This window comes from Athalia rosae, chromosome 3 (genome assembly GCF_917208135.1).
Source record: "Athalia rosae chromosome 3, iyAthRosa1.1, whole genome shotgun sequence".
Taxonomy (NCBI): Eukaryota; Metazoa; Arthropoda; class Insecta; order Hymenoptera; family Athaliidae; genus Athalia; species Athalia rosae.
Genome location: NC_064028.1, coordinates 19,781,712 through 19,808,496, shown reverse-complemented (window position 1 = coordinate 19,808,496; position 26,785 = coordinate 19,781,712). Strand labels below are relative to the sequence as shown.

Here is a 26,785-nt window from a genome sequence, read left to right as displayed (position 1 = left end):
TCAACACCACCGCCGCACCGCGCGACCACCTTCGATCTCGAGCCTCCGCTACAGACCTTCGAGTGGTCCACCCTTTGCCGAGATTTTTCAATGACCCCGCTCGTCGCGACGTCCCCTCGCCTTCGAAAACTCGTTCGACGATCAAAAGAACCGGAGCTCGAGGGCACCTGACTCCCTACGCCTTCCCTTGTTTCGTCGCGCGGCCTGCACCTGATTCTTTTTTTGAACGGAGATCGGAAGAGTTGGCGTACTTTTTTGGATTCGTTGGATCAATGAAATTCGAAAAGTTATGGAAACCTTCGACCTTTTCGATAAAAGGTTTTTCGGAATTTCGTATGGAAGAAATTCCCGTCGGAATTTTTCCAGGAGTTTTTTTTTCGCGCCCAGAGCTGCGCCTGATGGTACGTGACTCGAGTTGCAGGCTCGATTGCGGCGAAGAGACGTTAAAAAGTTGACCGATTTTTCCATCGCGATCGAATCCGTTTCTGGATTCCTGATAACCTTTTTGGAAAATTCATAATTCTCGAAAAATGAGTCGAGAAAAGTAAAGAGAAGGGAAAGAGTCCTTTTGAAAATCGAGGACCAGCTGCGCGAAAATGAAAAACTTTCGTACGAAAGAGGGTGCAATGGCGTGAAAAAAGCAGACGACAATTGAAGGACAAAATTGAAAAATTCCGTTGAAACTTTACACGTACGTACAGCGTATATTTTTTTTTCGTCCACACGTAAAATCTGGGTAAATTTCAAGCAGGATGGTCAAAAACGATATAAAAGTATTCGCGCGGCTGAAGCCGGAAGCGAGGGAAAAAAATATTGTGGTAGGTTTTCAAACGTGAGAATGATGAGGAAAGGCGATGAATTGGGAGGGATAATTCAACGTCAGGGAGGGTTCGTTTATAACCTAAGTACATGTTGATTACTTTCGTCAGAACTACCAGATACATCGTCGACCAAAAAAAAACGTCGAGGAAGATTATCTGGTTTTGACCGGTCATCAGAAATCCACTAACGAGTACATCAATAATCGACCGGAATCTTGGAACTTTGCGTGAGTCGATAAGTTAACCGAAATGACGTGAAAAATTAATCGATGCAACGGATCCCACAGAGAAGTGGTTGATTCCTCTTTTTCGTCCAGGTTTCACAAAATTTTCGACGTCGACGTCAAGCAGGATGATATTTTCGAAAAAGTTGCACGACCGATCGTACAGAGGTGTGGAATTGAAAAGAGATATTGAACGATCCCAATATCCAACCCCCAATTAATTCGTTCGTATGATTTAAAAAAATTTTCAGCGTTCTCAACGGATACAACGCGACGATATTCGCATACGGTCAGGTGCGAATTTGGTTAGAGGACAAAAAAAAAAAAAATAAATAAATAAAAAGAAAGAAAAAAATTATCACTTTAACGACGGACTCTCGATGCCCGAACTTTAATACCGCATCGATTTTTTTTTTTTTTTCTCCAACTTCTAGACCGGTAGTGGTAAAACATTCTCGATAACGGGTGATACGGAACTTTACGACGAGCGAGGCGTTTTGCCGAGAACGATTCAGTACCTTTTCCAGACCATTAAAAAGGTTATCATACAATTAGAAATTTAATGATATGTGGCGCGCAAGGATCCGACTTTCTAAGCAAAAATCTTCTTCTTCTTCTTTTTTTTTTTTTTTTTCAACTCCAATTTATAGAATCCAGAGAACTTGTACTCCGTAGAAATTGCCTATCTTGAGATATACAACGAAAACGGCTACGATCTATTAGATCCGAAACACGAGGTCGTCACGAAACTGGAAGACCTACCGTGAGTATCACCCGCGTTTACTTTATCCAATTATAATCGGCCGCTTAGCTTGAGGCGAACGCGCTGTATTCGCACCTGTCGCAAAATTTAGGCCAATATAGAAACAAAAATTCAGCACCGATGGAAATCGGATCGATCGAAAAACATCTGCATTTCTTATCGCGAAATCGAGCGATTCTATTTCCGTTCAATTTGCACGCCGATTCCACCGCTTTTAGTCGTATATTTGTTAATCAGGCTCGACCAATTTTTACCGAATGGCCTGTCCCCTATTTTTTTTCTCTTCTCCTTCGTTGAAAAACTTTGAAGTAAAAAATCAAAAGTGCGTCCACGGCGAGGTTTCTCGTGCAGCTGTACATCGGTCGTCGTAGAGAGAATGGAGCAAAAAAAAAAAAAACAACGAAAGAAAAGTGAAAAATAAGAAATAATGAAACTTTAAAACAGGAATCGCATTCCTAGTCTCGTTACGGTTTGGTCTCTGGAGACTATAAAATGCCCGGAGTTGCAGCGGCAACTGTAAAGACGCAACTGGTTGAGATTGCTTATATAAGGAAAAGCAAACCGTCTGTTCGCCACAGTGGCAGCAGTCTCTGACTTCTTGTTTCGCGATTATTTTGATTTTTTTTCTTTTTTTCTTTTCTCTTTCTTTTTTCATTTATCTCATACTCATTTAGCAAGTTTTTTTGCCGCCGATCAATGAAAACACGTATGTCCGTGCTGTTTCAGTCGCGTAACCATTCAGGAGGACGAAACCGGTAGACTTCATTTGAAAAATCTTTGCTTTCGGTGTGTCGAGAACGAAAAGGAAGCGCTGGATTTGCTGTTTCTGGGTGACACCAACAGGTTGTTATAATTGTACCGATTTTTTGAACAATAATTTCTGAAAATTTCAATCCAACCAGCCTCACGGAGTAACCGATTGTTTTCACATCGATCGAGCGACGAAATTCTCCGAGGCAACATTTTCCAGATTGACCCGTTAATTTTCAAATACGACGAATTGTTATCTTTATCCCCAGAGCGATATCCGAGACGCCGATGAACCCGCAATCGTCCCGATCACATTGTATATTTACGATCGCCGTATCCGTCAAACAATCCGGAGCTCAGCACCTCAGCAAAGCGAAAATGCATCTGGTCGATCTCGCCGGGTAATTGAATTGATTTTTTCCTTTAAAAGAATTGCGCCCGATCGACGGCAGTATTTCGAGGTGTTAGATCGTTGAAATTCTTATCGCAGATCAGAACGAGTCTACAAATGCTGTATTTCCGGCAGCATTTTGACCGAGGCGAAGCATATAAACTTGAGCTTACACTACCTGGAACAGGTGATCGTCTGTCTTGGTCAGCAGAATGTGAACCACATACCTTACAGGTAATGGAAATCGTCGGGGAATAAGTTATGTAACGATCATCGCGAGGCGTAGAAGGCGCGCGATTCAATCTGACGCGATAACTACACCTTCGTAGTAAATGTACCTAAATCCCTAAATGCTTTCAGAAATTCCCTACTAACGGCTATCCTGAGGGATAGTCTTGGCGGCAACTGCCTCACCACTATGCTAGCCACGTTGAGCCTGAATACGTCGAATTTAGAGGTGATATATTACGCTCGCCGGTTATACGTATGTGTACTTTCAAAACGTTATTTATATGTACTTGAGTTGGCTTTTTACGCTAATTGTGAACTTGTACGGTACGGTACGACTTTATTTTCCTCTATTTTTTATTTTTTTTATTTTTTTATTTTTTTTTTTTTCTCTTCCACTTTTTACGCTTTTTATGTCCACAGGAAACTATCTCAACGTGTAGATTCTCCCAGAGAGTCGCGCTTATTAAAAACGACGTAAATCTTGTACTCGAAAGGAACCCGGAAGACGAGAATAAATTTTTAAAAATTGAAGTTCAAAGACTCAAGAACCAGATTGCCCAGCTGACAAAACGGCCGGTAAAAAATCTGGCGAACGAATATTTTGAGTCTAATCTGTGTGACGGTTTGTTTGTTGTTTTTTTTGTTTACTTTTTTTCTCAACCAGATAAGCGAGGAACTCACGCAGGTGGAAAAGCAGGATTTGGATCTACAGGTCCTGAATTTTGTGAAATCGGGAGAACCGATTGAATTGGTTAGCGGTGATGATAGAAAAATGAAATATTGTCTGGAAATCTTACAAGATAAATTCAAAACTCGAAACGGTGAAGAGCATAACTTTTCCCGAGATATTAAGGACTTGAATTATTATCGAAATCTGATCGTTCAACGAGACAAAGAAATTTGTATCCTTTATCGTTGTTTTTTCAAATACGACACCGCAGCGTGTTCGTTAAATTTACGAACGGGTCCTTAATTATAATTGAAATATACCAAAGCCGTTCTTATCGACATGCTGAAAGTAGCCAGAAAAAATTCCTCCGAGAAGTCAAAAAACGTACAAGAAAACGGGGAGTCTCTTTCGTCCGAAAACTCCGGCGATCGGGATAAGGATAAAATCAGCCCAAGGATATTGGTGATAGCGAAACGGATGCGTCTCAGAGAAATAATAACGAAGGCTAGGTCGATCGCGGATTTGATAAGGAAGGGCAAGGCCTCGATCGGTGAGAACAAAGCCAATAAACTCGCGAGGGATAACGAGGGTGGCAAAAATCTTTCAAAGATTTATTTCAGAAGAAAAGATTTTCTATTCTCTGTTCCACCAGCTCTCGATCTTGTCGCGACATTTTGAAGCAAGAGACACGCTACCCGCGGTTCGCGTTTGGTTGCAGGCGATCTGAGAACGCGGATCGGCGAGGGAGCGCCCCTACCGACCGGAGCCGCCGATATTCGATTGCTGCGCGAAAATTTACGCGACGAACAATCGAGATTAGCCAATAATCTAGCTCTGCTCAAGATTCTTAAATCAGAAGCTACCGAGTTGAAAAGCGAACTGTCGAGGGAGGGATCGAGCGATCTTCCGGACGACGGTACCGAGGGCCTCGAAACTGCTCGGAATCTAGCGGCGAACGTACCACCAAATGCCGAAGTTGGATTCGCGAATACGGCGGACAAAAATTGTAATCCGCAGTTGTCGGAATGGAATCAACCGGCTCTTGGGAAGGATATCGATCCCGAAACTCGTCGCATAAATTCCGGCGATTCGCGAACGGTGGATAATTTCACGGGCGAGATCATCGCCGTATCCGAAACTCCTCTCGGTGGAGAAAGTAGCGAATCTAGCTCGGGGGCCTCGACGCTCGACGCGAAAAACGCGCGCCCGACGAACGGCGGCGAAATAAATGTCGAAAAAGAATCGGACGATCTTACAGGCGATCGGCCGAGAGAGTCGACACCGGTCGTTCCCGGTGATAATGAACGATCGAAGAAAATCGGGGGGAGCCAAACTGCGCTTGACGAGGACGATGAGTTCATGAAATCCTTACCGCTCACGGGCGATCCGGAAATAGACGAAGAAATCATCGCCTTTTACCGGGCAAAGAGGTCCGGCGGAACTTATTGAACATTGCTCCTTTTTATTCATTTATTCATTTGATTTATTCTTATTTTTTGTTTTTTTTTTTGTTCAAGTTTTTACAATCAATGATTTTACGTCCGACTTACGAGTGATACGACGTTATTGTTACAATGTGACTATGATAAATCTGTTGTAACGAGTTTATGATTATTCGCTTTCATATTTCAAACACTTTGCACGGGTATAACGATATCGATAACAATAATAACATTTACACAGATATGTAAACCGGTGTAACAGAGATACACGGTTTTGATTAGAATTACAAAATATATTAGATTATATTATAAATAAATAGTTAACGGATACATTACAAGATGGCCGAAGGCGTTCGTGTTCGGCTTCAATTTTCACAAATTAAATGATCTACGTCCAATTTTTCACCGTACATTTTCGCCTCCAAGATATTCAGTGTGTTCCGATGGATCGCGCCGACGAAATTTGTCTTCATCAATCCATAGCGTTTCTTTATTTTGAAACCGAAGGTCTTATCGATTGGCATTTTTATGCTTTCTCTGTAGACGAAACCCTCGATACCTGCGTGCCAGAGGTACATTTAATGAAAGTTATCCGGATTACCTATTTTGAAAATAATCAGCTTCGGTTGCTCACCCTTGTATTCGAAAATTTCCAAACTTCGGCCATTCTTAACAAACGTTACGAACGTTTCGATAAAACCGTAGAAATTTAGAACGTAAAACGAGTTAGGATTGTGAGTCGGTATAGACTGGCGGATCTTCCTGTCCCTCAATCCATCGAGTATCTGAAGTCAATGGGAACGAAACGGATAAGGTGATACAAAAAATTCCATCACTGAACGACTTGTACTCACGAACGCGTTATCCTCGCTGACTTCTCGGTCGTAATACAAAAACATTTCCTTCCTAAATATTCCAGCGCGAAAACCGAAAATCACGCCGTTTCCAAACCTATTGATCGAAGTGGTGTGATTCAGATATCGAGGATCGATTTCGTGGACGTAATTGCCGTCGTGGATCAATATACTCTCGGTGTCGGGAATGAAGCGCATAAGTTTGTTCGTCTTGAAATACGTGTTCAAGCTTTCGCGAGCTCCGATCGACCACTTTTCCAATTTATCCTCCGCAGAAATAACGAGGAACGTGTGATCGTCGATTTTTTTCGCGTCGACGACGTTACCGAGATCCAGAATAGGCTGAAAAAATGAATCGATTCGGGACTACGATCGGCATGAGGACGATCGTTGCGGTGTTGGCCTTCCGTTCTACTTACGGTCAGCGTCGTTCCCTCGAATTTCCACAAATTTCCGATACTCCTGCCGCAATTTCCGCTTCCCATGGTAAGAAGGTAAACCCGTTCCATGTACTTCAACGTGATCCATTTTTCAACCTCGTCAAAATTTTGTACACTCGAAAGTAGGATCATCCCAGATCCGTTGTAATTGAAGATGTTCAAATAGCACTGATCCAAATTGATCAGCAAAAATTCATCGTTTTCCGTTTCCACGTGACGAGCACTTTTGATGGGTAAGTCGAATTCGAGCCCTTGGAAGTACTCGAAAAATTTAAATCTGTACACCTGATTCTTAGCAAAAGCTTGCAAGGGTCTCAAATCCTGGCAAGTGCTTTCCAGATCCATCTGTCGTAGAAAGAAGATGAACATTGTGCATGAATATTTTTCAAACTCGCGTCGAGCTCGAATAGAAAATACCTTGAGATTGGTCACAATGGAATTCATCATGAAATTCCTCTTTTCCAATTCGTCTGCCAATCTTTGAACGTTGATATCGTTGAGAAACGCACCACCGCCGACGTCTTTTTCGAAAGTAACGTTTCCCTGAATTATCCAGTCACCCGATACCGATTGTTTCTGCGGAAATTCTCTGTAAACTGCCTCGCTTTCCCAGGTGACGAGATCGACGCCGTTAACGGTTCCGAACAGCCGAAGATTTTCCGACAATTTCAAAGTTCTCGTAAATCGGAGATTACCTTAAACGTCGGATTGATTGAAAACTTGAAATAAAAATGGAGACGAGTAATAAGATTGAAGAAAAAAAAACAAAAAAACGAAGCGTCGAGTTTTACCCGTCAAAACTTCGCTGTCCAACGGAATCATCCGCGAACTGTCGACGTCATTCAATGACCTTGGATTGAAATCACTCTCAATTCTGACCGTCCCGTGAAATATCAAATTGCCGGTAATCGTTTGGTTGGTAGAGAGCTGGCCAAAATTGAATAAAAAATAATCAATCCTGCCGATCCGGTGTGAATGAGAAAAAAAAAAAAGAAACTATCTACCCGTCTCCAAAAGGAAGTTGACTTACCGTGAAAGTGTTGTCAAATATTTGGTCTAGTCTGTGTCCATTTACGGTCCCCGTTAGATTCAGGACATGGATTGCCACGTTGACGAATGTCAGCGGCTTGGAAATTGTACCATCTTCTTTCAACGATATCACGTCCCTCAAATCGACGTCGTTCAAGTAATCAACCCTGATATCGGACTCGAATATCGCGTTCGCGAATGTCAAGGTTCCTGAAAAAATTTCGCTGATCGTAGAGTACCGCGGAAGAGGCGACCTGCAGTGAAATCGTGGCTAACTTACCTTCGACGTAGGAACTCCGGTTCAAAAATATCGCAGTGGATTTCAACTCCTCGATATTAACTTGCGCCACACTTCTAGCGTACAATTTGTCGAGGACCGTCAAATCTCCTGCTAGCGTTAAATCGTCCTTAAAGACAACCATGCAATCGATGAAGATGTCGTTATCGACGCGGACGGCTTTTTGATTGAAGTCGGTCAGATCGACGGAGTTGTACTCGTTGACGATGGTCAGGTTTTCCTTGAAGGTGACGGAATTTCGGAAGACCTTCGATCCGGAAATGTATATATCGTCGTTGCGGAAGACGACGTCGGCCAAGAAACCGGAGAAATCGACGCCTTGGACGGAGCCGGTGATCGTCAAATTTTTTATCCTTACTTTTTCGGGAATCTCGAAGTCTCCTCGCAGCTCGATAAGTTCACCGTCCGTTATCCAAAATCGTTCCCTCAGCTCCGAGTAAACGACGTCGTTTATTTTCCCATCGGCAACGAAAGAATTCGTCACGGTAACGTCTCCTCTTACGATCACCGGCCCACTCAAAGTCTGATGATAACCCGAATGAAGGATATTCGCTACCGGATTCCCGTTCACGAATCCCACTCTCAGAACCCGGCAGTTTAAATTGTTGAAATATTTTTCTCCGGCCACAACGATGCGGTCCTCCGTTCTGAGTACGGAGTCCGAAACGTAGCGGGTGAAATTCAACCCGTTCACCGAGCCGTGGACTATCAAATTTTTCACGTAAAGTCCGTCGTCTACGACGATGTTTCTCAGATCGCTGCGCGCGAACAGTATGTCGGACAGCGATATCCCGTTGATTTTATTCGTCAGGACTTTGCCAGTGACGACGAAAGTGTCGATCGTCATTCTTCCGTTCCATATACGATCGAATAAGTCCTCGAAATCGGCTCTGAATTTTTCGAGGTCGTTCAACGAGATGCCGTTGATGTACTCCGTTTTCAATACTCGAGATTTCAGTTTTTTCACCGTGTAATTGCCCCACAGAACTTGAGGACGTGATATCGAAACTCGGCGATCATCGAAGTCGGAAAAGAGCACGCCGTTGACGTGGTCCGGGTTCACCGTTCCCGCGTACACGACCTTAGCTTCCAAATTTTCATAACTCACGAATTTCAGAACATTCGAATACCTCGCGTTGAATTCCGAGAGCGTCAAGTAGTCGTTCAACGTGTCGAATCTGATGCTCTCCAACAGGGGCGGCACCCCGAAGACCAATTTTTTCATCGAACACTCGGCGTACTCGCCATCGGTGAGCATTTGGCCGAAGTAATTTTCCAAATCTCTGTACTGTTTGTAGCTTATTTCGCCGAAGGTGACCGGCGTCGATATTTTCTCGAGATCTGAAATATTTATTTTTTTTCGGCCAATCAAAGTTGTCACCGTTCGATTTTCGCGCCTCTTATTTTCACGGGTTGGAAAGATCGAAGGAGGGATATACTTACGAGGAAATATTTGTTCGCCGTCCAAGGTGGCGATTTCGTCGATCGGATGTCCGTTGAATTTTTTTGACATAACGATTACATGCCTGTCGATCGCGACGTTACCCAGAAAAGTTTTATGCCCGGTAATCACGGCCGTTTTATCGCTTTTCAGAACTATGGCGTCGAAATCGGCCTTCGTTTTACCGTTCAATGAATTTTCGACGAATAATTTGCCATTCACGTACAAATTGTCGAACATCGTATCCTCTGTAATTGTATTGGTATCGCTTAGCGTCAATCGTTTTTTTTCAGGTTCTTCTTTTATTCCGATTATACGTCCGTCGATCTGAAGAAAAAAAAGGTATTTTAAAAAATTTCGTTACGGTTGGTAAAGAAAAACAAAAATCATCGAAAAACTCCCAACGTTTATACCCGCAAATTTTCCTCCACTCTGAGATTTTCGAAAGTTATTTTGTTCGTCAAATTTTGTTCGCTGTTCAAAGTTACGAAATCTTCGAAAGGTATCCCATTTATTCTCCTGATCCCCTTCAAGTTCGTAACTTTGAGATCGGCGAAGGTTTTCATTCCAGTGATTTCCGCCCGACTTTTACCGTTTTGTTGCACGTAATCATCCGGATATTTGAGCCCGTTCAACATCGGGGTGTAAATCGAATCGGCGATGATTTCCTGCCGAAAAAGTTATCCGCATAGAATGATAAATTTTTTTTTCTCCAAAAACTACAGTCACCCGATTTTACGTACTCCGCGAACTACCGTAGTGCCAGGAATTTCTTTCGGGCTATTTTTCCAAACGATCACCTCCGTCAAATCCTTCCAGTCGAATCCGTTGATGCTCGTAAAGTGCAAGCTTCCGTTTACCACCAAATGATTCAAGTTCTCAAAGTCCGGGTATTCGTAATTCACGTTTTCGGTATTGAACACTATTTCCTCCTTAGGAACCCCGTTAATTTTAACGACGTTAACGCGATCCGCTTCGACCGAAGGGAATGACTTGAGGCCCTTTACGAGGGCCGTTTCGTCGCGTTTGACAAAATCATTTGATATATCCGCCACGGAGAAACCATTCAACGAATCCAACGTCAAGTTATTCACGTAGAGGGTTCCGAGCACTTCTATACCACCGTCCAATAGGATACCATTTTTCAAATGAACCTCTTCCGAATCGACGCGCAAGGCGTTCCTCAAAATCAGTCTTATCGTTGCGATTTTATCGTCAAATTTTTCCAACTCTTCCTCAAGTACGGTCAAGTTTGCCAACTGATCAGCGGTGGTGAATAATTTAGAACCCACCGTGACCGAATTCACCGAAACTTCGGGTCGTATTTTTGCACTTTTTGCTACAACATCGGAGATGTTCCAGGTCCCGGTAATAGCCGGATTTTTCAGATAACTGTTTTCAATTTTTCTTTCCGTTTCTCTCAAGACAATTTTCTGCTTGAGAAAGGTCTCCTGAGGACAAATGAGTTACACGATGGTTCATCGAAATACGGAGTAAGTCGCGGTGTTTTGAAGAAAAAAAAATTAAGAAAAATTGCGAATTCGTTTCCTACCTCCAATAAATTCTTAAGTTCTGTAATTTTTTTGAATTCGAGGTATTCGGGATGCTCCAGATCTCGCAGTTCAGTTCGGAGTCGGACGATTTTGTTATCGCAGAGAAATCCATATTTCGGTAGAGGAGTTATATTCGATAATCGAAAATCACCGATATTCGTCGGGGGAAAATTTACAACTTTGAATATTTCCCCCTGCCAGGCTAATCCAACGATCGTCAGATTCTTCAACTGGATTACCAGGAGGCATTCTTCTCTGTACGTATCAACCGGCAAACATTCTGCCCAAATAGTTTGACCGAATTGTAAATCTGCTCGAAGTTGATAAATTTTTTTATTAAAACCGTACGGCGAATCGAATAAAATGAAGCACGATATTCACCGTTGAATAATTTTGCGGTTCTCGCGTCGTAGAGAAATTCATTATCGTCGAAATAATATAACGCCGGTTGTTGACCCGAGATTATCAAGTACTCCGAATATCCGTTTTCGAAGCACGTTGAACTCTTTGAACCATTTGATGGAATGGTTTGGGATAATTTGAACAATCCTTGGTTAGCTTCTTTCTCTACGAATTCGTAGAACAATATTTTGTCCTCCGTTCGAACGTTGAGAAAAGTGCTTTCACGTATCGAGCAAATTTGCAAACTAGATACCACGGGCAACCACATCCTTTGGCAAAGCCTATGCGGTCGAAGTCAACGTACATCGAATGAATAACTTAACTTGTCATCCTGATTGAAAATTTTCATCGAAAAAAAATATTAACCACTTACCAAATATCGAAGGTGTCGTCCAGGAATTCAAATTCGTAGACTTCTACGGCTGAATAACTTTCGCGATTGTATTTGAACGGTTCGTTTAGTATCAATAATTTATTTTGATAATTACGTTGAAACAGTTCCAACTTCTCAACGTTTCTTATGACCTGGGTAGTCCACTTCAATTCCAGCTTATTTTCAGAATTGAAATACCAGAGTAATTTGGTCTCCGGTCCGACTTCGACGCACAGAATCGCGACGATAACTTCCCGGAGGTCCGGCATCGTCAGACTTGCTATTTTAAAGTCTACAATTGTGCCGACGACCGTCAGAAAAAAATCATTTATCACGATACCGTCCCGATTACGATGCAGACGAACAACGATGGTAGATTCGTCGATCAGACCAGCCATAATTCCGTATTGAGATCCGGGTGAAAATTTCCATTTTATTACTCGACTTTTTTCGGCAATCGATTCATCTTCGAAAATTGTTATGTCCGTGACGATCAATTCTGAAATCGGGATAGCGAGAATTGTGTAGTCGGTTTCAATCAATGAATGAGAACCGATTCTCGCCATTAGACCATTAAAAATCAGGGAAACAAAATTTCCGTCTAAATTCCGAATGTCGGTCGATATTCGACGAATAAAAAATGAAAAGATGGTTTGGGCTGTTCTAAACTGATAACTGATTTCTGGTTACCTTCGCGATTACCGACTCCAGTTCCAAATTTGTACTCCTGCCATTTTTGCGACTCGTCAATGGCCTTCCTGAGGTACGTATCGGCGTTAAAATTTTTCGCTAACATTTCGTCCAATCTGGCGATCGCCTCTTCGTTCACGCCGATGCGATTACATCGTGCCCGCAATGATATAATTAACAATATTAACGCTCGACAAAACGAGTAAGACGGCGATGCGAACATTTTCGATCGACTTCTGACCGTATTACTAACGCCTGGCTCATTCGATGGGCTGATGATTGACTCGTACTAATCCGGATTTGGTCATCGGTTGCCGTACACAACGTTGGAATTAGCTGCTCAATATTTGCTTTTTCCATAGAATTTAGTTCGCCGGTTAGCAGGACGCGACACTAAATATTTTTCAATCCTTCGGCTATTCCATAATTCCCGCAAGAATGGCACCTGTAGTTTTGCCGAGCGTACGGTAAAGCCATCTGTACTGGAAATTCGAGAGAAATCCCAGATGATCGGAGGAAAGAAATTTTTTCGTAAATTCCAACCAACTCCGTTGCATCTTCGGTCAATGCCGCAGAGTCGGGCTTTCCTCAAGGGCAACCAGCCGACCGACGATATTCCCTTCGGATCGATAGCCGGTTCCTTATCGGACGTGGTTTTCCGAAAATTCTAACTGAACTTCGGTAAGTCAGGGAATGAAAATTTTCCCTGCGGAGTGTAAAGTGATGTGGGGAGCTGGGCCATGTCTCAAATCGTTACACGGTAAATCAGCCCGAAACTTCGAGTGGTATGAATGTTTTTCATTGATTTTTTTTTCATCGGTGTTGAAATAATATCACGCGATCGCTTTTCAGTTTTCCGCGGATTGGTTTGACGAAAAGATGAAAGAAAATTGCTAGGAATGTCCGATCCCGACGATCGCACGTCGCGATCAGCGTCGCACGTGTAGCGAGGATAAATTTTTCTCTTCCCAGAAAGCGACGAGCCTCGACGAAGAACGGGAGCAGGTACGCGTAATCCCGGAGATTTTGTGTCTGGATTATTAGCGGATACGACTCCGTTCGAATTATCTACCTGCAGTATTACGAGGGATTAGAAAAATGGTCGGTACGGTCGTAGCGGGACAATAAATACAATGTACTAGTTAATCGGGAACAGATGTAGCGAATGCACAAACTCGAAGATTAAAAAATAATTAACTCTCACCACTGCGTAGATTACGCGACATTCACAAATCTAAGTTTGAGCTTTATTTAATCGTTGAACGTTCGATATATCTATGGTTCTACAGAGTTTACAAAACAAAATCAATTTTACTCCACGGTCGGACCAGCCAATCTATAAATTATTTTATACAAAAAAACATAATCTTCTAATTCAATATCGTCGAGATAAATTTAGTCGAAAGTTGAGCTCCTTTCTTTGTGGCTTTTTTCCGTTGTGCATGTCGTCACGTGAGGACCGACTTTTTTCTTTTATTTAATTTCTTTTTTGCGCAGTCGAGAAAATGATGTAGAATAAATAATACGATCAAAGTTCTTTGGCATTCTTTTTCCCCTGTTTTCAGGAATTTTCAAACGATTTAGTACGACCAAAACCCAATTATAACGATCACATATCATTGTAGCGAATCATATTCTCACTCAATGGTCTCCTAGCTCTCTCCTATTTTCTTTTTCTCTTGCCTCCATTTTTGCAGGCACTCCAATAACAATCATTTCACTACCAAATTTCTCTTGCTTCGTTTCGCTCGTTTGGGACTAGGGGTGGTTTGAGTTTTGAAGGGCCGTCCAACGCCTATTCTGGAATTGTAACCAGATTCCAGTCTCACGTGACAACAGCAACTGGAAGGCAATCTAAACATATCGCGAATTACCGTTCCATTCGGACTGATCGCGGTCAGCTGTCGGAGGATATATTTCTGTTTGCACTTAGATTTGTACCCGAAAGCCCACTCGCTTATCATCGCGCATTCTCCCTCGTTCGATCTGAAATTTGTGAAAAGAATCATGACCAATGTGACGCCGATAACCAGAAAAACGATTATCTACTCTTCCTCCGTACTCACTGGCAAGTTTCCACTCGAACACCTTGCCTGAATCCTTCCTGGTTCACAACGAACAACCATTTATTGGCTCTGTTTTGAGCAGCCGTCGGATACACGAGCTGCTCCTGAAAAATCAAACGGCGAACGATCAAAAATCGATGAAACAGTTTTTCCCTCTCGGTTTCTCCGCACTTTTTTACTCTACTCATAAGTGAAAATACTCACTTCCGCCGTACAGAGGGGCGTGCTGTCGTCTGCGTCGATTCTTTGGGCAATGTCGTCGACCTGCGAACAAAAAATGTGCAACGAATGAAAGGAATTCTTTGCACGAAAAAGAAAAAAAAAAAAAATAAGTCCAATTAAGCTCGACGAGGCGATCCTTACCGCGTCGATGACGGCGAGCATTTTGAGATCGTCGTGCTGTTTTATCACGGTGCTCACGTAGTTTTCGGGATAAAAAGCAACTTTTTCGCAGTAGGTTTTTGTCCGGCATTCCGGGGCTGGCCCTGGAGTGAAAAATTTCGGAATCTGAAGATCCCCTTCGTCGTTTGGGAAGACGATGTCACCCGTTGAATCCGCATCCTTTCCTAGAGATTGCGAATTACCTTTACCGAACTTAGTGTCCTCTACTTTTCTTTACTTCCAAGCCTTAGATTAGAGAAGTGAATAAATTTGAGTTCGTCGCTCACCGGATTCGTGATCCAAAGTTTTTTCGTCACTCTTAGCGATCCTCCAAGGATTTTTGTACCCGGAAAACAGGAAATCATCCCCCTTCGCAACGGATCTTCTCCCGAGTCTTGAGGGCATTGAATCGGTCTCCCGAGCTATCTGAAATTTTCAAGATCGTCAAGCGTCTCTCGATTTTATCCACGTCACTTAGAAATTGCAACCGCAAACGAGCTTCGGGACGAGCGAATGGACACTGAAAATCTATCGAAGCAGAAACCGGATGAAATGAAATTAATCGACTCACCATTACGGTGAAAAATAATCCAATGACGAAGAAGTTCTTGAGCGTCATGATACCGGACGATGTGTCACTGAACAATTCACTTTTCACGCGCACCAGGAACCGACGATAAATAATTCGAATAGATGAATAATTGGGCAACAGTTGGCAATCACGTCATATCGTTCGCGAACGATAATCGCACTTCATTACCGAGGCCCGATCACCTCGGAATACCGATAGGAAAAAACAATTTTTATAATCAACTAATGATGATTTCCCGAAGAAGGACGCTCAGCGATGACCGGCAGCTGATGTCGTTCGTTTAGCAGGTTGCACCTGATTGACCTGCACTGACCCTTTTTCGTCTTATTTATGTGAGACCCTGTTACTCGCCATTGTAATTTGGAAGGGGTAAGGGGTCAGGTCGTTGGGGCTGGAGCAAAACTGGCATCAGATGGCCCCCAGAGCTCACCCCGCACGTACGACGCCAGGGTCAAAGAAAGCGCGACACTTTCTCACCGTTGAAATATTCGCGGACTCTGCAACGACCGGGTCCTCGTTACTTCGTACCTTGAACACGATTCGTGCACCAACGAGTCAATGTTTATAACCGAATCGTTTCGCATGTCGCTCAAATTGCACGAATTTTTTCCTACTCGAATTCAAATAATACAAAGTCAAAAGTTGCCGGCTGAAAATCAAGATATATTTCAAAGAACCTCCCTGATAAAGAAGAGCGAAAATAAACTCGAGGAATTCCTTGGGAGGTAAAGAATTTCTTCAGTGAATTACCATTATGTCGAACATCGCGTCTTTCGCACGGTGTTAGAAACTTAATAACTGTGCGTATCGGGGTCGGTTCTTCCCTCACGAAGCAGAGGATTAACCAATTATGTCTCCGGTTAATCCGTCGGAGACACTGCCAATGCCAGGTGCTAGCAGGACACCCTCTTTCAAAGAATTTTATCGATCGTCTGGCGAAAAAAAAAAAAAAAATGTACCTGCCGAGATTTCCGGGAAGGTGTTCGCCACCCGCCTTCGCCAAGGACTCTACAAAAATAGATATAGATCTAATGGGGATAATAATTCAAAAAAGCCCAAAGTTTATTATTGAAAGTTTTCCATAGCTTTTGATTTCGATTTACCGATTCAATGTTCAAGATTTCATAAATTTCATGCGTATTTTTCACAGAATTTGTATCGTCACATCTGATTTTGCTGGCTCGAAATACGTGGCGAGTTTCGGATAGCCTTCGAAAGAAAATTTTGCTATGAGAGATTGTAATACATGATACTGATGAATTACCACAAGCGCTCGTGATATCTACTGACCAAAAGAGGAAGCCGCGTTAAGGCGTAAACCGATGGCATGCTTCCGCGAGATGCACAACGTTCGTGCGAAAGAGTAGCCTTCTGATACCAACGAGTTTAAAGCAGGCGAATCGTGACGATGGAGTGAAACACCAAGTGTACCGTCAGGAATGAAGTGTTCGTTGTATTAAATTATCGTAGTCAATGAAGAGGGAGTGCAACGCGTAATCAATAATAAAGGTGGATCCATCTCGTAGTAAAGATGGAACGAATTATCAGTGACTTGGAAGAAGGAATACACATCCATAAGTTTGATTTGAAAAAAAACGCTGAGGAAACAAAGCTAATCGTTTCCAGAGACACAAAGCAAATCATCTGGTTGAAATCTTCTCCTTCCATTTGTCGCTATGAAAGCGCTAGTGAGAATCGTTCTTGACATACCTATACATCTTAGGATCTAGTTTATAATTAGATGAAATTAATTTCTTCATAATGTTCCTACTTCAGTTGACCTATGTGATATTAAAGAAATTAGGATCGGCATAGATCCGAAGGATTTGGAACGATTGCCGAAGACTAAAAAAAAGTTGAAGGCGAACAGGTGCTTTGTCATCTATTATGGTGCCGAATTTTGCTTGAAAACTGTAATTCTGTTCGGTAAGTATCATTGGCAATCATTCGTTACTCTTCGTCTTTTTTCATCCAGTTTCTGTTTTGGGAAGCGGTTTTTTTTCAACGACGATGAACTATAAAAAAAACATCGACTCTCTCGCGTGATGATTATAGTTGTACAGAATATTGTCGGATTCTGTATTTCCCCGCATTTCTGGAATATTGAAAATAAAACAAACCGTATTCGACTCATGAAAAAAAAAAAATGTAGAGATCAAATCGGCCGACAATCGAAGCTTAATTCAAATTGTGTGGATTTAGCGTCAACCGAAAGGGATTGTGAACGCTGGGTAGAAGGTTTAAATTATTTGGTCCAAGACGCCGTCAACGCACCGTATCCCGTCCAAGTCAAAAGTTGGCTGAAAAAACACTTTTATTCGACGTCGGATGCGCAAGGGATGTGAGTAAAAAAAAAATAAACAGCATACATCACCGTCGGTACGTTATTTTCCCAGTCACGCCACTGGACGAAATTGTTAGATTAACCAGAAAAAAAAACTTTGAGGAAAGAATTGAAGGACCTCGTCGTTTTCTGATAGATTTTTTCATGTATTTGTTTGCCTCGACACGTCCAAAAATCAATTAGGCGGTGCGTTCCTTGAGCCGGTAATCGAAAACCTAAAGAACTGATTGGACTCCAGCTGAGACGGAAACAATGAATAAAAATATAATAAATTGAAACGTCCATCGTTTCATTTCTTCCAAAGCTTATTGCCTATATAGTTTCGTTTCCCGTTTGACAGGGTAACTTCGAAAACTGTGAAGGATTTTCTGTCGAAAACAAATTACAAGATCCCAACCGACAAACTGTCGATGGTTTTCAATTTTTTTGACGTTAAAAAAAAGCATGAGTTAACCTTCCGTAGATTTGTAAATCTGTACGAGAACGTGATGTTCGATGGAAAAGTGAGTAGCGTTCAGTTTTCGATAAATCGATGTAAAAACTTAAAAAAATGAAACCTCTCAAAACTCTCAAGGACATCACACCCTGGAAACACCTACTCAGATATTCGAACGACGGCCGGATAATCACCCGGCAAGAGTTCCAGAATTTTCTAGTTTCGGAACAGGAAGAGTTTTTGAATTCCGACGTCGGAGAGGTGTCTCAATACATGAGAAACTACTTGCAAGATTCGCAAAGGGAATTGTCCTACCCTTACTTCACTTTGTCGGAGTTCATCAGTTACCTACATTCGAAACACAACGAAATTTGGGACCGCAGCAACGACCAGGTCACGCAAGACATGACGAAACCCTTGTCCCATTATTGGATCGCGTCATCTCATAATACGTAAATCAATATATATCCTGATATTTTTTAAAAACTTTTCACGCGAAATACCATTCATCTCGCAAGACTGATAAGGCTACGCGTTCTCCAATTTTGCCTACAGCTACCTCAACGGTCATCAGTGGTACGGGCAAAGCAGTTGCCGGGCGTACGCCAGAGTATTAAAATCTGGCTGCAGGTGTATCGAACTGGACTGTTGGGATGGACCGGATCACAAGCCGATCATTTATCACGGGAATTCGATCACGAAAAAAGTCGAATTCTCGGACGTGATAAAAACTATCAAAGAATACGCATTCGTGACTACCGAGTGAGTGTGACAATTCGACGGATTGACGAAGTTGATTTTTTTCTACTCCAGGTCACAATGTCCCCTTGCTTTACAGTTACCCGCTAATTCTTTCGATAGAGGATCACTGCACGGTGGCTCAGCAACGCGTCATGGCCACGATTATGAAGGACGTTTTCGGCGACAGCCTTCTGACCAAGTGCGTTGACGAAAATGAAACATCTCTACCATCTCCCGAGGCATTGCGCCGTAAAATTCTACTGAAACACGCCAAGCTCCCGGAAAATTCCGACGGAGTTATTTCGCCCCCGCAAAACGACGAACGTAACGAAGAAATGGATTGCAGAAGGGTGATAAAAAACGGACTCCTACACCTCGAGGATCCTGTTTCGAAAGTTTGGAAACCTCACTTCTTCAATTTGACGGATAAAAAGCTCTACTACACCGACATGTACTTGCATACGATGGCGATAAACCAGGATAAAGAAGAAGAGTCCACGTTCGACGATGTACCGGAAGTGAGTAACGTTTCCGTCGGAAAAATTCCTTCGGAACTGCTCGTGAATTACAATCAAGTTTTTCCCGTTAACTAGAATATGCCGCAGGAGGAGTTGCACTACGAGGAAAAATGGTTTCACGGTACACTCGAAAATGAAAGAAAAGAAGCAGCTGAACTCCTTCAACGTTACTCGCATCTCGGAAACGGCACATTTTTAGTCAGACAAAGTCGGAGCCACCCCGGTGATTTCGGGCTCTCGTTATGGTGCAACGGAAAACCGTATCACTGCCACATTCAATCGAAAACAGAAGATGGTAGAACAAAGTTTTTTCTTCACGAATTACACATTTTCGATAGTATATACGATTTGATTATATTTTATCGTAGCCATCCGATCAAAACTCAGGTACTTTTTTCCTCCTTCGGCTGAATTCAAATATATTTCTCCGAGATTAATTTCATCAATTGTAAGTACGGTTTTTTTTTTTTCTTTGGTGGGGGGGGGGGTAGGCATTCACCATCACATTACAAGATCCGGTTCCTCAGCCGAGCACGCACGTGGGAAAAAATTGGTGGCACGCGAACTGTAACCGTAGAAAAGCCGAAAAGTTGCTGAGCAGAACTCATCCTAACGGTGCTTTTTTGGTGAGGCCTAGTGAGATGGAAATTGGAGCGTACGCAATTTCATTGAAGTAAATATTTGTCAATCGTTTCCCGGAAAATCATCGTCACTCTTTTTAATGAACGTCCGCAATATTTTTTGTTCGATTACACAGGGCAGATGGCGAAATTAAGCATTGTAGGATAACGTTGGAGGGTCGACTTTGTACGGTTGGATCATATCGGTTTGAAAATTTGGTCGACCTTATCAGTTACTTCGAACGTAATCCCCTCTACAAAAAAGTGAGGCTGACTCATCCCGTCATATGTAATCAATACGAGGTAAGTCCGCGGGTTTTCGTGGACTTGAAGAGTTTCGAAAAAATTGCAAAAAGAATCATCAAATGATTTGATTTTAGATCGTGGAGCCGGAAGACGAATCGAATAGAAATGTGAATCTCAGAAAAGAAAAAACGAGATCATGGCAGGGAGATTATATGGAGAAAAGTCAGAATGAAGTTGTCGGAGCAACTGACTCAAAAAAGGATGACAGCGAAGTATAACTAGCTATACGCTCACCGACGATGAGGATAATCGAATTTCGATACGAACATTCTTGTATCGCAAATTTTAATTTTATTGCATTGCAGACTGATGATTTGCAGAAGTCGTTTGAGATACGAGGGGCTGAGGTAAACCTAATCATAAGCTCGCGACCCGGAATACAATTCGTATTGACGGTACGAAATCCGAATGTGCAATCTGAGTGTCTCCAAATATCCGCACCTTCGATGGAATGTGCCGCGGAATGGGAGAAAAGTATATCGAAAGTTGCGCGAAATATCAGCACGGAGGTACGACGGGTTTTGAAAAAACAAGAGTTTACATTTCTACCGCGTCTTTATAATACGCGTTATTGATTGATCGTAACTTACGTACAACAGCAAAGGCGGAAAAAAAAAATGGAAGCAACGTGGCGAATAGCGAAGGAATTATCCGATTTTATAGTATACTGTCGTACGGTTAACTTCGATATTGACAGAATTCGAAAAAGAGGTTTCGACTTTCGCGAGATGAGCAGTTTCGACGACACCAGAGCCAAGAAGCTCATGTCCCATCAAGAGACTAAATTCTTTCTAGAGTATCATCAGGTGAATATTTTGTCCCTGTCGGCATTGCGAAAAATACATGACAAATCTGTGCGGTTTTTTCAATGCCGCCAAAATTCAATTTTCAATTTCTCATCGTACCAGTTCCAGTTCAGTCGAGTATATCCATCGCCGATACTCCACATGGATTCGTCAAATTTTAATCCCGTGCCATTGTGGAATTCCGGCAGTCAAATGATAGCCTTGAATTATCAGACCGGTGACAAACCGATGCAGCTGAACCGGGCGAAGTTCAGAGAAAACGGCGGCTGCGGGTACGTGCTGAAACCGGAATTCATGTTCGCCGAAGATTTCAATCCACACGACAGAAGTGCCCTGTGGAAAATGGATATGATGTACGTCGATTTGAAGATCATCAGCGCCAGGCACCTCGTCAAGTTGGGCAAAAGCATCGCCAGTCCTTCGGTCGATGTTGAAATAATTGGCGCAGACTTTGATTCCGGAATAAAGTTAACCACCAAAACAATCAGTGAGTAGCGTGAATAATTTTTTCCTCGGGGTGATGAAAACCTTTTTTTTTTTTTTTTTATTCATTTCGACAACGAAATTATTAACTCGATCGCTTCTGTTCTATAGGAGACAATGGATTGAATCCGGTGTGGAACGAGAGTTGCAAATTTCAAATACTCAATCCACATTTCGCTATGTTGCGATTTCTGGTACAAGACGAAGATGCATTTGGCGATAAGAATTTTATTGGCCAAGCCACATTCCCGGTAAATAAATTACCTCACAATTCGAAAAACGGACGAGAAATAATCTTTCAATTGATCGCGAAGCTTGAGCTCGCTCGGGAGTCAATCTTTTTTATTTTGTTTTTTTCTTTGAACCTAATTTAATAAATCGATACAACTTTTCTTGCCGAGAATCGAACACGAACGTCGTTCGAAATTTCAGACCATATATTAGAGTAATTTTGTATTTAAACCTGTTTTTTTTTTTTTTTTCTTTCTTCTTCCATTTTTCAGATCCGAACCATAAGGACAGGCTACAGAAGCGTGCCTTTACAGAATAATTTCAGCGAAGATATACATCTCGCCTCCCTGTTAGTTCACGTGAAGATAAAATATTCACCGGTAAGACTGCAGTAAAAGAAAATTATACACAAACGCGACACGATAATAATAATTACCATCAATTAATGACGATAGAAAATCATGCATCTGAGAACAGCCTCTTTCACGAATCTCGTGTCCCAAAGTAGCATGAATATGGATAACGACAAAGAGAAACAAGCGGCGCGGCCAAAAAGCTTCAATTTTTTGGGTGAGCCAAAAATATTTTTCATCAAAGAAAAGGGAAAAGGCAAAGGTACTGGGCGGCCATTTTGTCTGAACCCGATAAAATAATTTTCATTCGCGTGTAATCCGCACGATAACAGTGACCATGACACGGAAAATAATTTTTTATTTCTCATCGACTTTCCCCAGAATTCTAACGTATCCATAATTTTATTTGCACAGGACTTTGGTAACTGGCCAGACGACCGCCCGAATCAACTTACGAAGCGTAGTGACGGTCAGAAAACGATCATTCATCGCCGTCATTTCACCCTCGATAATATTCCGATACCTGCTACTGCAAAAAGGGTGAAAAAGAATTAAATAAACACATTTCTCTCTCGTTAGAAAACCTATGATACCGGGGCGATACTTTGCACAAATGTTTCCTCCCGCTACAAGTGCACACGTTCGTTGCAGCCGCGACAAAGCCGCAATTTGCGCAAAATTACTCCGACTGGGTAAATTATCGAGCAGTATACCGGATAGCTAACTACTAGAAAATTGGATCGTAAACTGAGGCCGTAAAAAAAATTGATGTAAAAAAGCAAACGGGATATTGTTCCCGGTGACGTTAGACGGGTAACCGAAGGGACGAGGAAGTTCGAAGGGTGAGAACTTATAGTCGTAGTGAAGTGTAACCGGCGTACGAAGCTCTGATAAAATAAAGTGATTAAGTAAACTTGTTAGCTATGCGCGTTTTGATTCCCATCGCGATTCTATCATCGGCGATGCTTATTCGGCACAAGTGTGCGGCGATCTCCGACGCTTCGGCTCTGATGAGAAAAGTTGTTCCTAAAAATGAGAACATAATGGAAATTCTGTATACCGAATTCAAACGAACGATGTTCAATTACGTTAATCAAGCTGTTATCGTGGGAGGTTCGAGCGACCAACTGATCATGGCGAAACCGTTGATGATGGGGAATTCTTTCTTTGTCGGTACAAATTTGCAAAGTATCATGGCCACGAAGTTTCAGTTCACTCCGAACGCTCTTATATTAGTTTTTCCGAAAAGCGTGGACGAGAAGCACGTGAAGAGTCTGGGTGAGGATATTTGGAACTCTACGTCACTCAACTGTTATTTCATATACGAAGGAGAGGCCACGATGAAAGAAATCAACGCGATTCTCAGCATTCCAGCCGGATTCGGTGAACATATTCCGAGAGCGAGCTACCGCTTCTTCGTACATCACGACGGGGAAACGGTGAAATTTTACAAAAGAGAATTCACGGTCAACTGTTCGATGGAACCCGTAATGATCCTGAATTATTCAAAAAAACGCAGCATCAGAACGCTGAAAAAGTTCTATATTAATTTTTCGGACAACAAGGGCTGTCCCGGTACGGTAGTCACTCGTCATATTCCTCCAAGAATGATACTGGACAAGCAGCCGAACGGTGAATTGAAAATTATCGGCGGTTACGAAGGAAATATGGTGATGGAATTAGCCGCGGTGTTGAACTTTTCGCCCGAAATCGAGCTAGTCGACGTCTACAACGAAGAAGAGAAAACCAATGGAACGCATTTGGGGAAGCGTAGATCGTCGTCGTCAATCGTAATAATCGTTAACGGTATCCGAACTTCTCTAAGTATGAACGAAAATTACGAGTTCTCCGTTCCGTACGGTCGACAGTGCGCCATTTGGTGCGTTCCAAGAATCAGGAAGTCGAGGTACGCCATCGTCGTTGATGAATTTTCGAATGGCACTTGGGCCTTGAACGCGATAATCTTCGTACTCCTCACCGCAGTTTTCGGCGTCATCAGAATCAAAAATTCCACCGAAAGAGGTAAATTCGTTCGCTCCGAGTCGTCAAAGGGTGATGATAATTTTTCCCATCGAACTCCGATAATTTTTCTCTAATTTTCAGGTGCGATCGGCAATACGGCCCACTTTTGCTCGGCGTTTTTTTACATCTATTCCCTGAGTCTCGGTAATTCTTTGCCCCGTCAATCGATATCCGTTGATTTCAAGAAATTTTTATTAATGTGCCTTCTCTACTCGTTGATAATGAACACGGCGTACAAGAGTTCGTTGGCTTCGATATTGTTCTCGGACATCGAGAGGTCGACGATCATAGACGCGGAGGAAATTTTGAAGGCGAATTTATCCGTGGGTGGCGATTTCGCGGGACTTCACCTACTCCGCGAACAAGCCGAGGACGACGCTACTATACGGGAATTGATAAAGAGATACGTCGTCTACAACGACACTCTGGCCGCCCTCAGGAGAGTAATCTTTGACAAGGACTTCGCCTTGCTCATCATGAATCGTGATCTGAGCTATTACGCCGTTAGGTTTATCGAAATTTATAACGCCCCTTTGACATTCGACGTGATCAGAGGCTGCGTACTGTCCTTCAATACCGCTATTGCCCTGCCGAAGGGATCTGGATCGACTGCGGCGTTCAGTAAATCTATAAGCTATTTCGCACGATCCGGGCTTTTGGATTATTGGTGGAATGAACCGTACGTCAGGCATGATTTCAAGCCAGGAAGCAATCCGAGGACCACGCAGAAGGGACGTGATTATTACTACCAAACTTTCGTAGTCTGCGCCCTACCTCTGAGCGCTTCTATTTTGGTGTTCTTCGGTGAACTTATTTATCACAAATTTCAGATGCGGGGGAAATCGGTCAAAAGTTTGACTAAATAACTGAAAATTTTGTCGCACGTTTGGTGGTAGTTTTTAGTGTGTTTCGTGATTGGACAGCACCTGCGCGTGACCTTTGCTCCATTTTTCTGCCGTTGCTTATCTGATTGTTATCCCTTTTCGAATATTACGGGTAGGCTGTTTTTCGAACAAGAGCTTTTCTGTGAACGATAATAAATAAATGTCAATTGAGAGCTACTTTTTGATTTTCTAACAGTTCCTTTTTTTCTCCACTCTTTGAATTGAAATAAAAAACAATTCACTCTTAACGTGTCTTCCATTGATTGATTGATTCGGCTTTTGATCCTCGAGCTGTTGCTGCTATAAATTTTGATAATAATACCCACTTCGATGTTCGGTGTTAGAAAAAAAAAGCTCTCATCTTTTTCGAATAGGCGTCGGATTCCGCCAGCCGTCGTTAAATTCACCCTGCGCCCGGTTGGACGTGAACGTCGGTAAGTAATTCGCGTAGGGAAACACGACGACTGGCAATAATCTTGAGAGGGATGTTCCGCATCCGGTAAATAATCGTGCGACGCGAGTGACCGTTGGTCGTATCAAAATTCGGTGCGATTCGATTGTCAATTACAGTTAATCGGACGATCGATCGGCGGTAGTGAAAACAAGCCTTCTTTATCGTCGCGTAATTTGATCGAGTTTTGGTACTCCGTTCTCCTCCGTTACACCGTACTCGATAATTACATGCCCGCTGATTCTACGTACTCGGGGTGAATTGAAAACTTGGAAAATCAGTGGAGTTCGACGTGGAAATGATCGAGTATACGTGGCCTCGTATACCTATAAACCATCGAATACGATTTCAGTCGGCGTGTCTAGACGGAATTGACGCTTTCTCATTTACATATTGCATCCTCCTCCTCCTCCTCCTCCTCATCCTCATCCTCATCCTCATCCTCCGAGTACGAATACTGGTATAAGATATGGTCACGGTGTGTCGATGATTTGTTTTGTTCCATGGGGAAATTACCTGTCTTTATGATACGTGCTGGAATGTACACACCGCATGATCCACAAATACTTACCCGTCCCGCCACGCGTACCGACTACCAGACAGTCACCCACGTTTGTCAATTGCTAAAATATTTCCACCGCATACATACAGAAATCCCTGATTGCAACCGCGATCCGATGTGGTCATCTATATCGAGTCGAAATAGAGCAGATGCAACGGCTATTCGAATGGTTTCTCTATAATATTCAAAATAATTGCATCGCCAGCTTAACCTACGGAATTTAAAATTACAACACAACGAAGTCGAAGCGAATGAATTTCGTTCGAAACCAGCGATTTTTGTGTATTTGGTAAAAATAGTTTTCCAACGTTGAAAAAGAAAATGGAGGAAAAAAATTATGGGGGCCGGCGACACGTCGAGGGTGGTAAAAAAAAAAAAAGGTCGTCTTGCACGTCCCCCAGACTCGTTTACCGAAAGTAAGTTCAAGGATACGGCCTCTTCAAAATTCGAGTAAACGTCGGGCTGTTGAATGAATTTTGTTGGTGTGATTTTTTAAATTTTCTTCTTTTTTTTCTATCTCACGACGTTACCATGATCAACGTTTGTTCCCTACTACGTGAGAACACGAGCAGCGAGAAATTACCGTCTATCCGACTCGGAGTTATCGAGACTACGAG

The 26,785-nt window shown here is 42.5% G+C and overlaps 5 protein-coding genes across 13 annotated transcripts; 3 read left to right on the top strand and 2 right to left on the bottom strand.

Annotated features, from left to right (window-relative positions):
* Positions 1-325: 325 nt before the first annotated feature.
* On the top strand, positions 326-5,326 carry LOC105687157 (kinesin-like protein KIF6). Its single transcript, XM_048652139.1, has 14 exons — positions 326-818; positions 930-1,048; positions 1,139-1,213; positions 1,297-1,339; positions 1,480-1,584; positions 1,696-1,808; positions 2,535-2,651; positions 2,828-2,959; positions 3,049-3,183; positions 3,310-3,406; positions 3,601-3,756; positions 3,845-4,082; positions 4,176-4,513; positions 4,547-5,326. Exons 1-14 carry the CDS (start codon positions 753-755, stop codon positions 5,297-5,299), a joined length of 2,487 nt encoding a protein of 828 aa, XP_048508096.1. The 5' UTR covers positions 326-752; the 3' UTR covers positions 5,300-5,326.
* A 247-nt stretch (positions 5,327-5,573) lies between these two features.
* LOC105687306 lies at positions 5,574-12,631 on the bottom strand. The gene is made up of 15 exons (XM_012402846.3): positions 12,373-12,631; positions 11,683-12,181; positions 11,289-11,590; positions 10,907-11,217; positions 10,098-10,805; positions 9,768-10,022; positions 9,357-9,681; positions 7,896-9,254; positions 7,617-7,825; positions 7,378-7,513; positions 7,004-7,281; positions 6,566-6,931; positions 6,147-6,488; positions 5,927-6,077; positions 5,574-5,851 (listed from the first exon to the last, which is right to left on the bottom strand). Exons 1-15 carry the CDS (start codon positions 12,593-12,595, stop codon positions 5,658-5,660), a joined length of 5,658 nt encoding a protein of 1,885 aa, XP_012258269.2. The 5' UTR covers positions 12,596-12,631; the 3' UTR covers positions 5,574-5,657.
* Positions 12,632-13,577: 946 nt separating this feature from the next.
* Positions 13,578-15,578, bottom strand: LOC105687152 (protein spaetzle-like). 7 transcript variants are annotated; one of them, XR_007277773.1, is made up of 8 exons: positions 15,391-15,578; positions 15,107-15,245; positions 14,802-15,022; positions 14,643-14,702; positions 14,439-14,542; positions 14,247-14,358; positions 14,014-14,172; positions 13,578-13,927 (listed from the first exon to the last, which is right to left on the bottom strand). XR_007277773.1 is itself a non-coding variant. In XM_048653310.1 (7 exons), exons 1-7 carry the CDS (start codon positions 15,436-15,438, stop codon positions 14,131-14,133), a joined length of 726 nt encoding a protein of 241 aa, XP_048509267.1. In that variant the 5' UTR covers positions 15,439-15,578; the 3' UTR covers positions 13,578-14,130. The 7 variants fall into 7 exon arrangements, 4 of the variants coding, with proteins under 4 accessions (XP_048509267.1, XP_048509266.1, XP_048509265.1 ...); XR_007277772.1 differs by having other exon boundaries at positions 14,014-14,167; XR_007277771.1 differs by having other exon boundaries at positions 14,014-14,358.
* A 1,188-nt stretch (positions 15,579-16,766) lies between these two features.
* Positions 16,767-22,806, top strand: LOC105687144 (1-phosphatidylinositol 4,5-bisphosphate phosphodiesterase gamma-1-like). 3 transcript variants are annotated; one of them, XM_048651951.1, is made up of 18 exons: positions 16,767-17,099; positions 17,188-17,337; positions 17,614-17,752; positions 18,096-18,258; positions 18,330-18,643; positions 18,747-18,953; positions 19,030-19,450; positions 19,526-19,837; positions 19,942-20,123; positions 20,208-20,373; positions 20,451-20,588; positions 20,697-20,885; positions 20,976-21,182; positions 21,285-21,669; positions 21,777-21,916; positions 22,169-22,276; positions 22,352-22,511; positions 22,664-22,806. In XM_048651951.1, exons 1-18 carry the CDS (start codon positions 16,943-16,945, stop codon positions 22,672-22,674), a joined length of 3,549 nt encoding a protein of 1,182 aa, XP_048507908.1. In that variant the 5' UTR covers positions 16,767-16,942; the 3' UTR covers positions 22,675-22,806. The 3 variants fall into 3 exon arrangements, with proteins under 3 accessions (XP_048507908.1, XP_048507907.1, XP_012257969.2); XM_048651950.1 differs by having other exon boundaries at positions 16,768-17,099; positions 20,682-20,885; XM_012402546.3 differs by having other exon boundaries at positions 16,769-17,099; positions 20,682-20,885; positions 22,352-22,466.
* A 366-nt stretch (positions 22,807-23,172) lies between these two features.
* On the top strand, positions 23,173-25,329 carry LOC105687329. The gene is made up of 2 exons (XM_012402893.3): positions 23,173-24,271; positions 24,353-25,329. Exons 1-2 carry the CDS (start codon positions 23,173-23,175, stop codon positions 25,135-25,137), a joined length of 1,884 nt encoding a protein of 627 aa, XP_012258316.2. The 3' UTR covers positions 25,138-25,329.
* Positions 25,330-26,785: the final 1,456 nt, after the last annotated feature.

Excerpts from the sequence above, each read along its gene's own strand:
- LOC105687144 (XM_048651950.1), top strand. The coding sequence starts at position 16,943 with ATGGAACGAATTATCAGTGACTTGGAAGAAGGAATACACATCCATAAG. Across the intron at positions 17,100-17,187 it reads TTGTCGCTATGAAAGCGCTA|TTGACCTATGTGATATTAAA; the intron begins GTGAGAATCGTT and ends TTCCTACTTCAG. Across the intron at positions 19,451-19,525 it reads CGTTCGACGATGTACCGGAA|AATATGCCGCAGGAGGAGTT; the intron begins GTGAGTAACGTT and ends CCCGTTAACTAG.
- LOC105687152 (XM_048653308.1), bottom strand. The coding sequence starts at position 15,438 with ATGACGCTCAAGAACTTCTTCGTCATTGGATTATTTTTCACCGTAATG. Across the intron at positions 15,023-15,106 it reads AACTTTGGATCACGAATCCG|GTAATTCGCAATCTCTAGGA; the intron begins GTGAGCGACGAA and ends AGTTCGGTAAAG. Across the intron at positions 14,543-14,642 it reads CGCCCCTCTGTACGGCGGAA|GAGCAGCTCGTGTATCCGAC; the intron begins GTGAGTATTTTC and ends TTGATTTTTCAG.
- LOC105687306 (XM_012402846.3), bottom strand. The coding sequence starts at position 12,595 with ATGTTCGCATCGCCGTCTTACTCGTTTTGTCGAGCGTTAATATTGTTA. Across the intron at positions 9,682-9,767 it reads GAGTGGAGGAAAATTTGCGG|ATCGACGGACGTATAATCGG; the intron begins GTATAAACGTTG and ends TTTTTTCTTCAG. Across the intron at positions 5,852-5,926 it reads GGAAATTTTCGAATACAAGG|GTATCGAGGGTTTCGTCTAC; the intron begins GTGAGCAACCGA and ends TCTGGCACGCAG.
- LOC105687329 (XM_012402893.3), top strand. The coding sequence starts at position 23,173 with ATGCGCGTTTTGATTCCCATCGCGATTCTATCATCGGCGATGCTTATT. Across the intron at positions 24,272-24,352 it reads CAAAAATTCCACCGAAAGAG|GTGCGATCGGCAATACGGCC; the intron begins GTAAATTCGTTC and ends TCTAATTTTCAG.
- LOC105687157 (XM_048652139.1), top strand. The coding sequence starts at position 753 with ATGGTCAAAAACGATATAAAAGTATTCGCGCGGCTGAAGCCGGAAGCG. Across the intron at positions 1,340-1,479 it reads CGATATTCGCATACGGTCAG|ACCGGTAGTGGTAAAACATT; the intron begins GTGCGAATTTGG and ends TCCAACTTCTAG. Across the intron at positions 4,514-4,546 it reads TTCCACCAGCTCTCGATCTT|CGCGGTTCGCGTTTGGTTGC; the intron begins GTCGCGACATTT and ends AGACACGCTACC.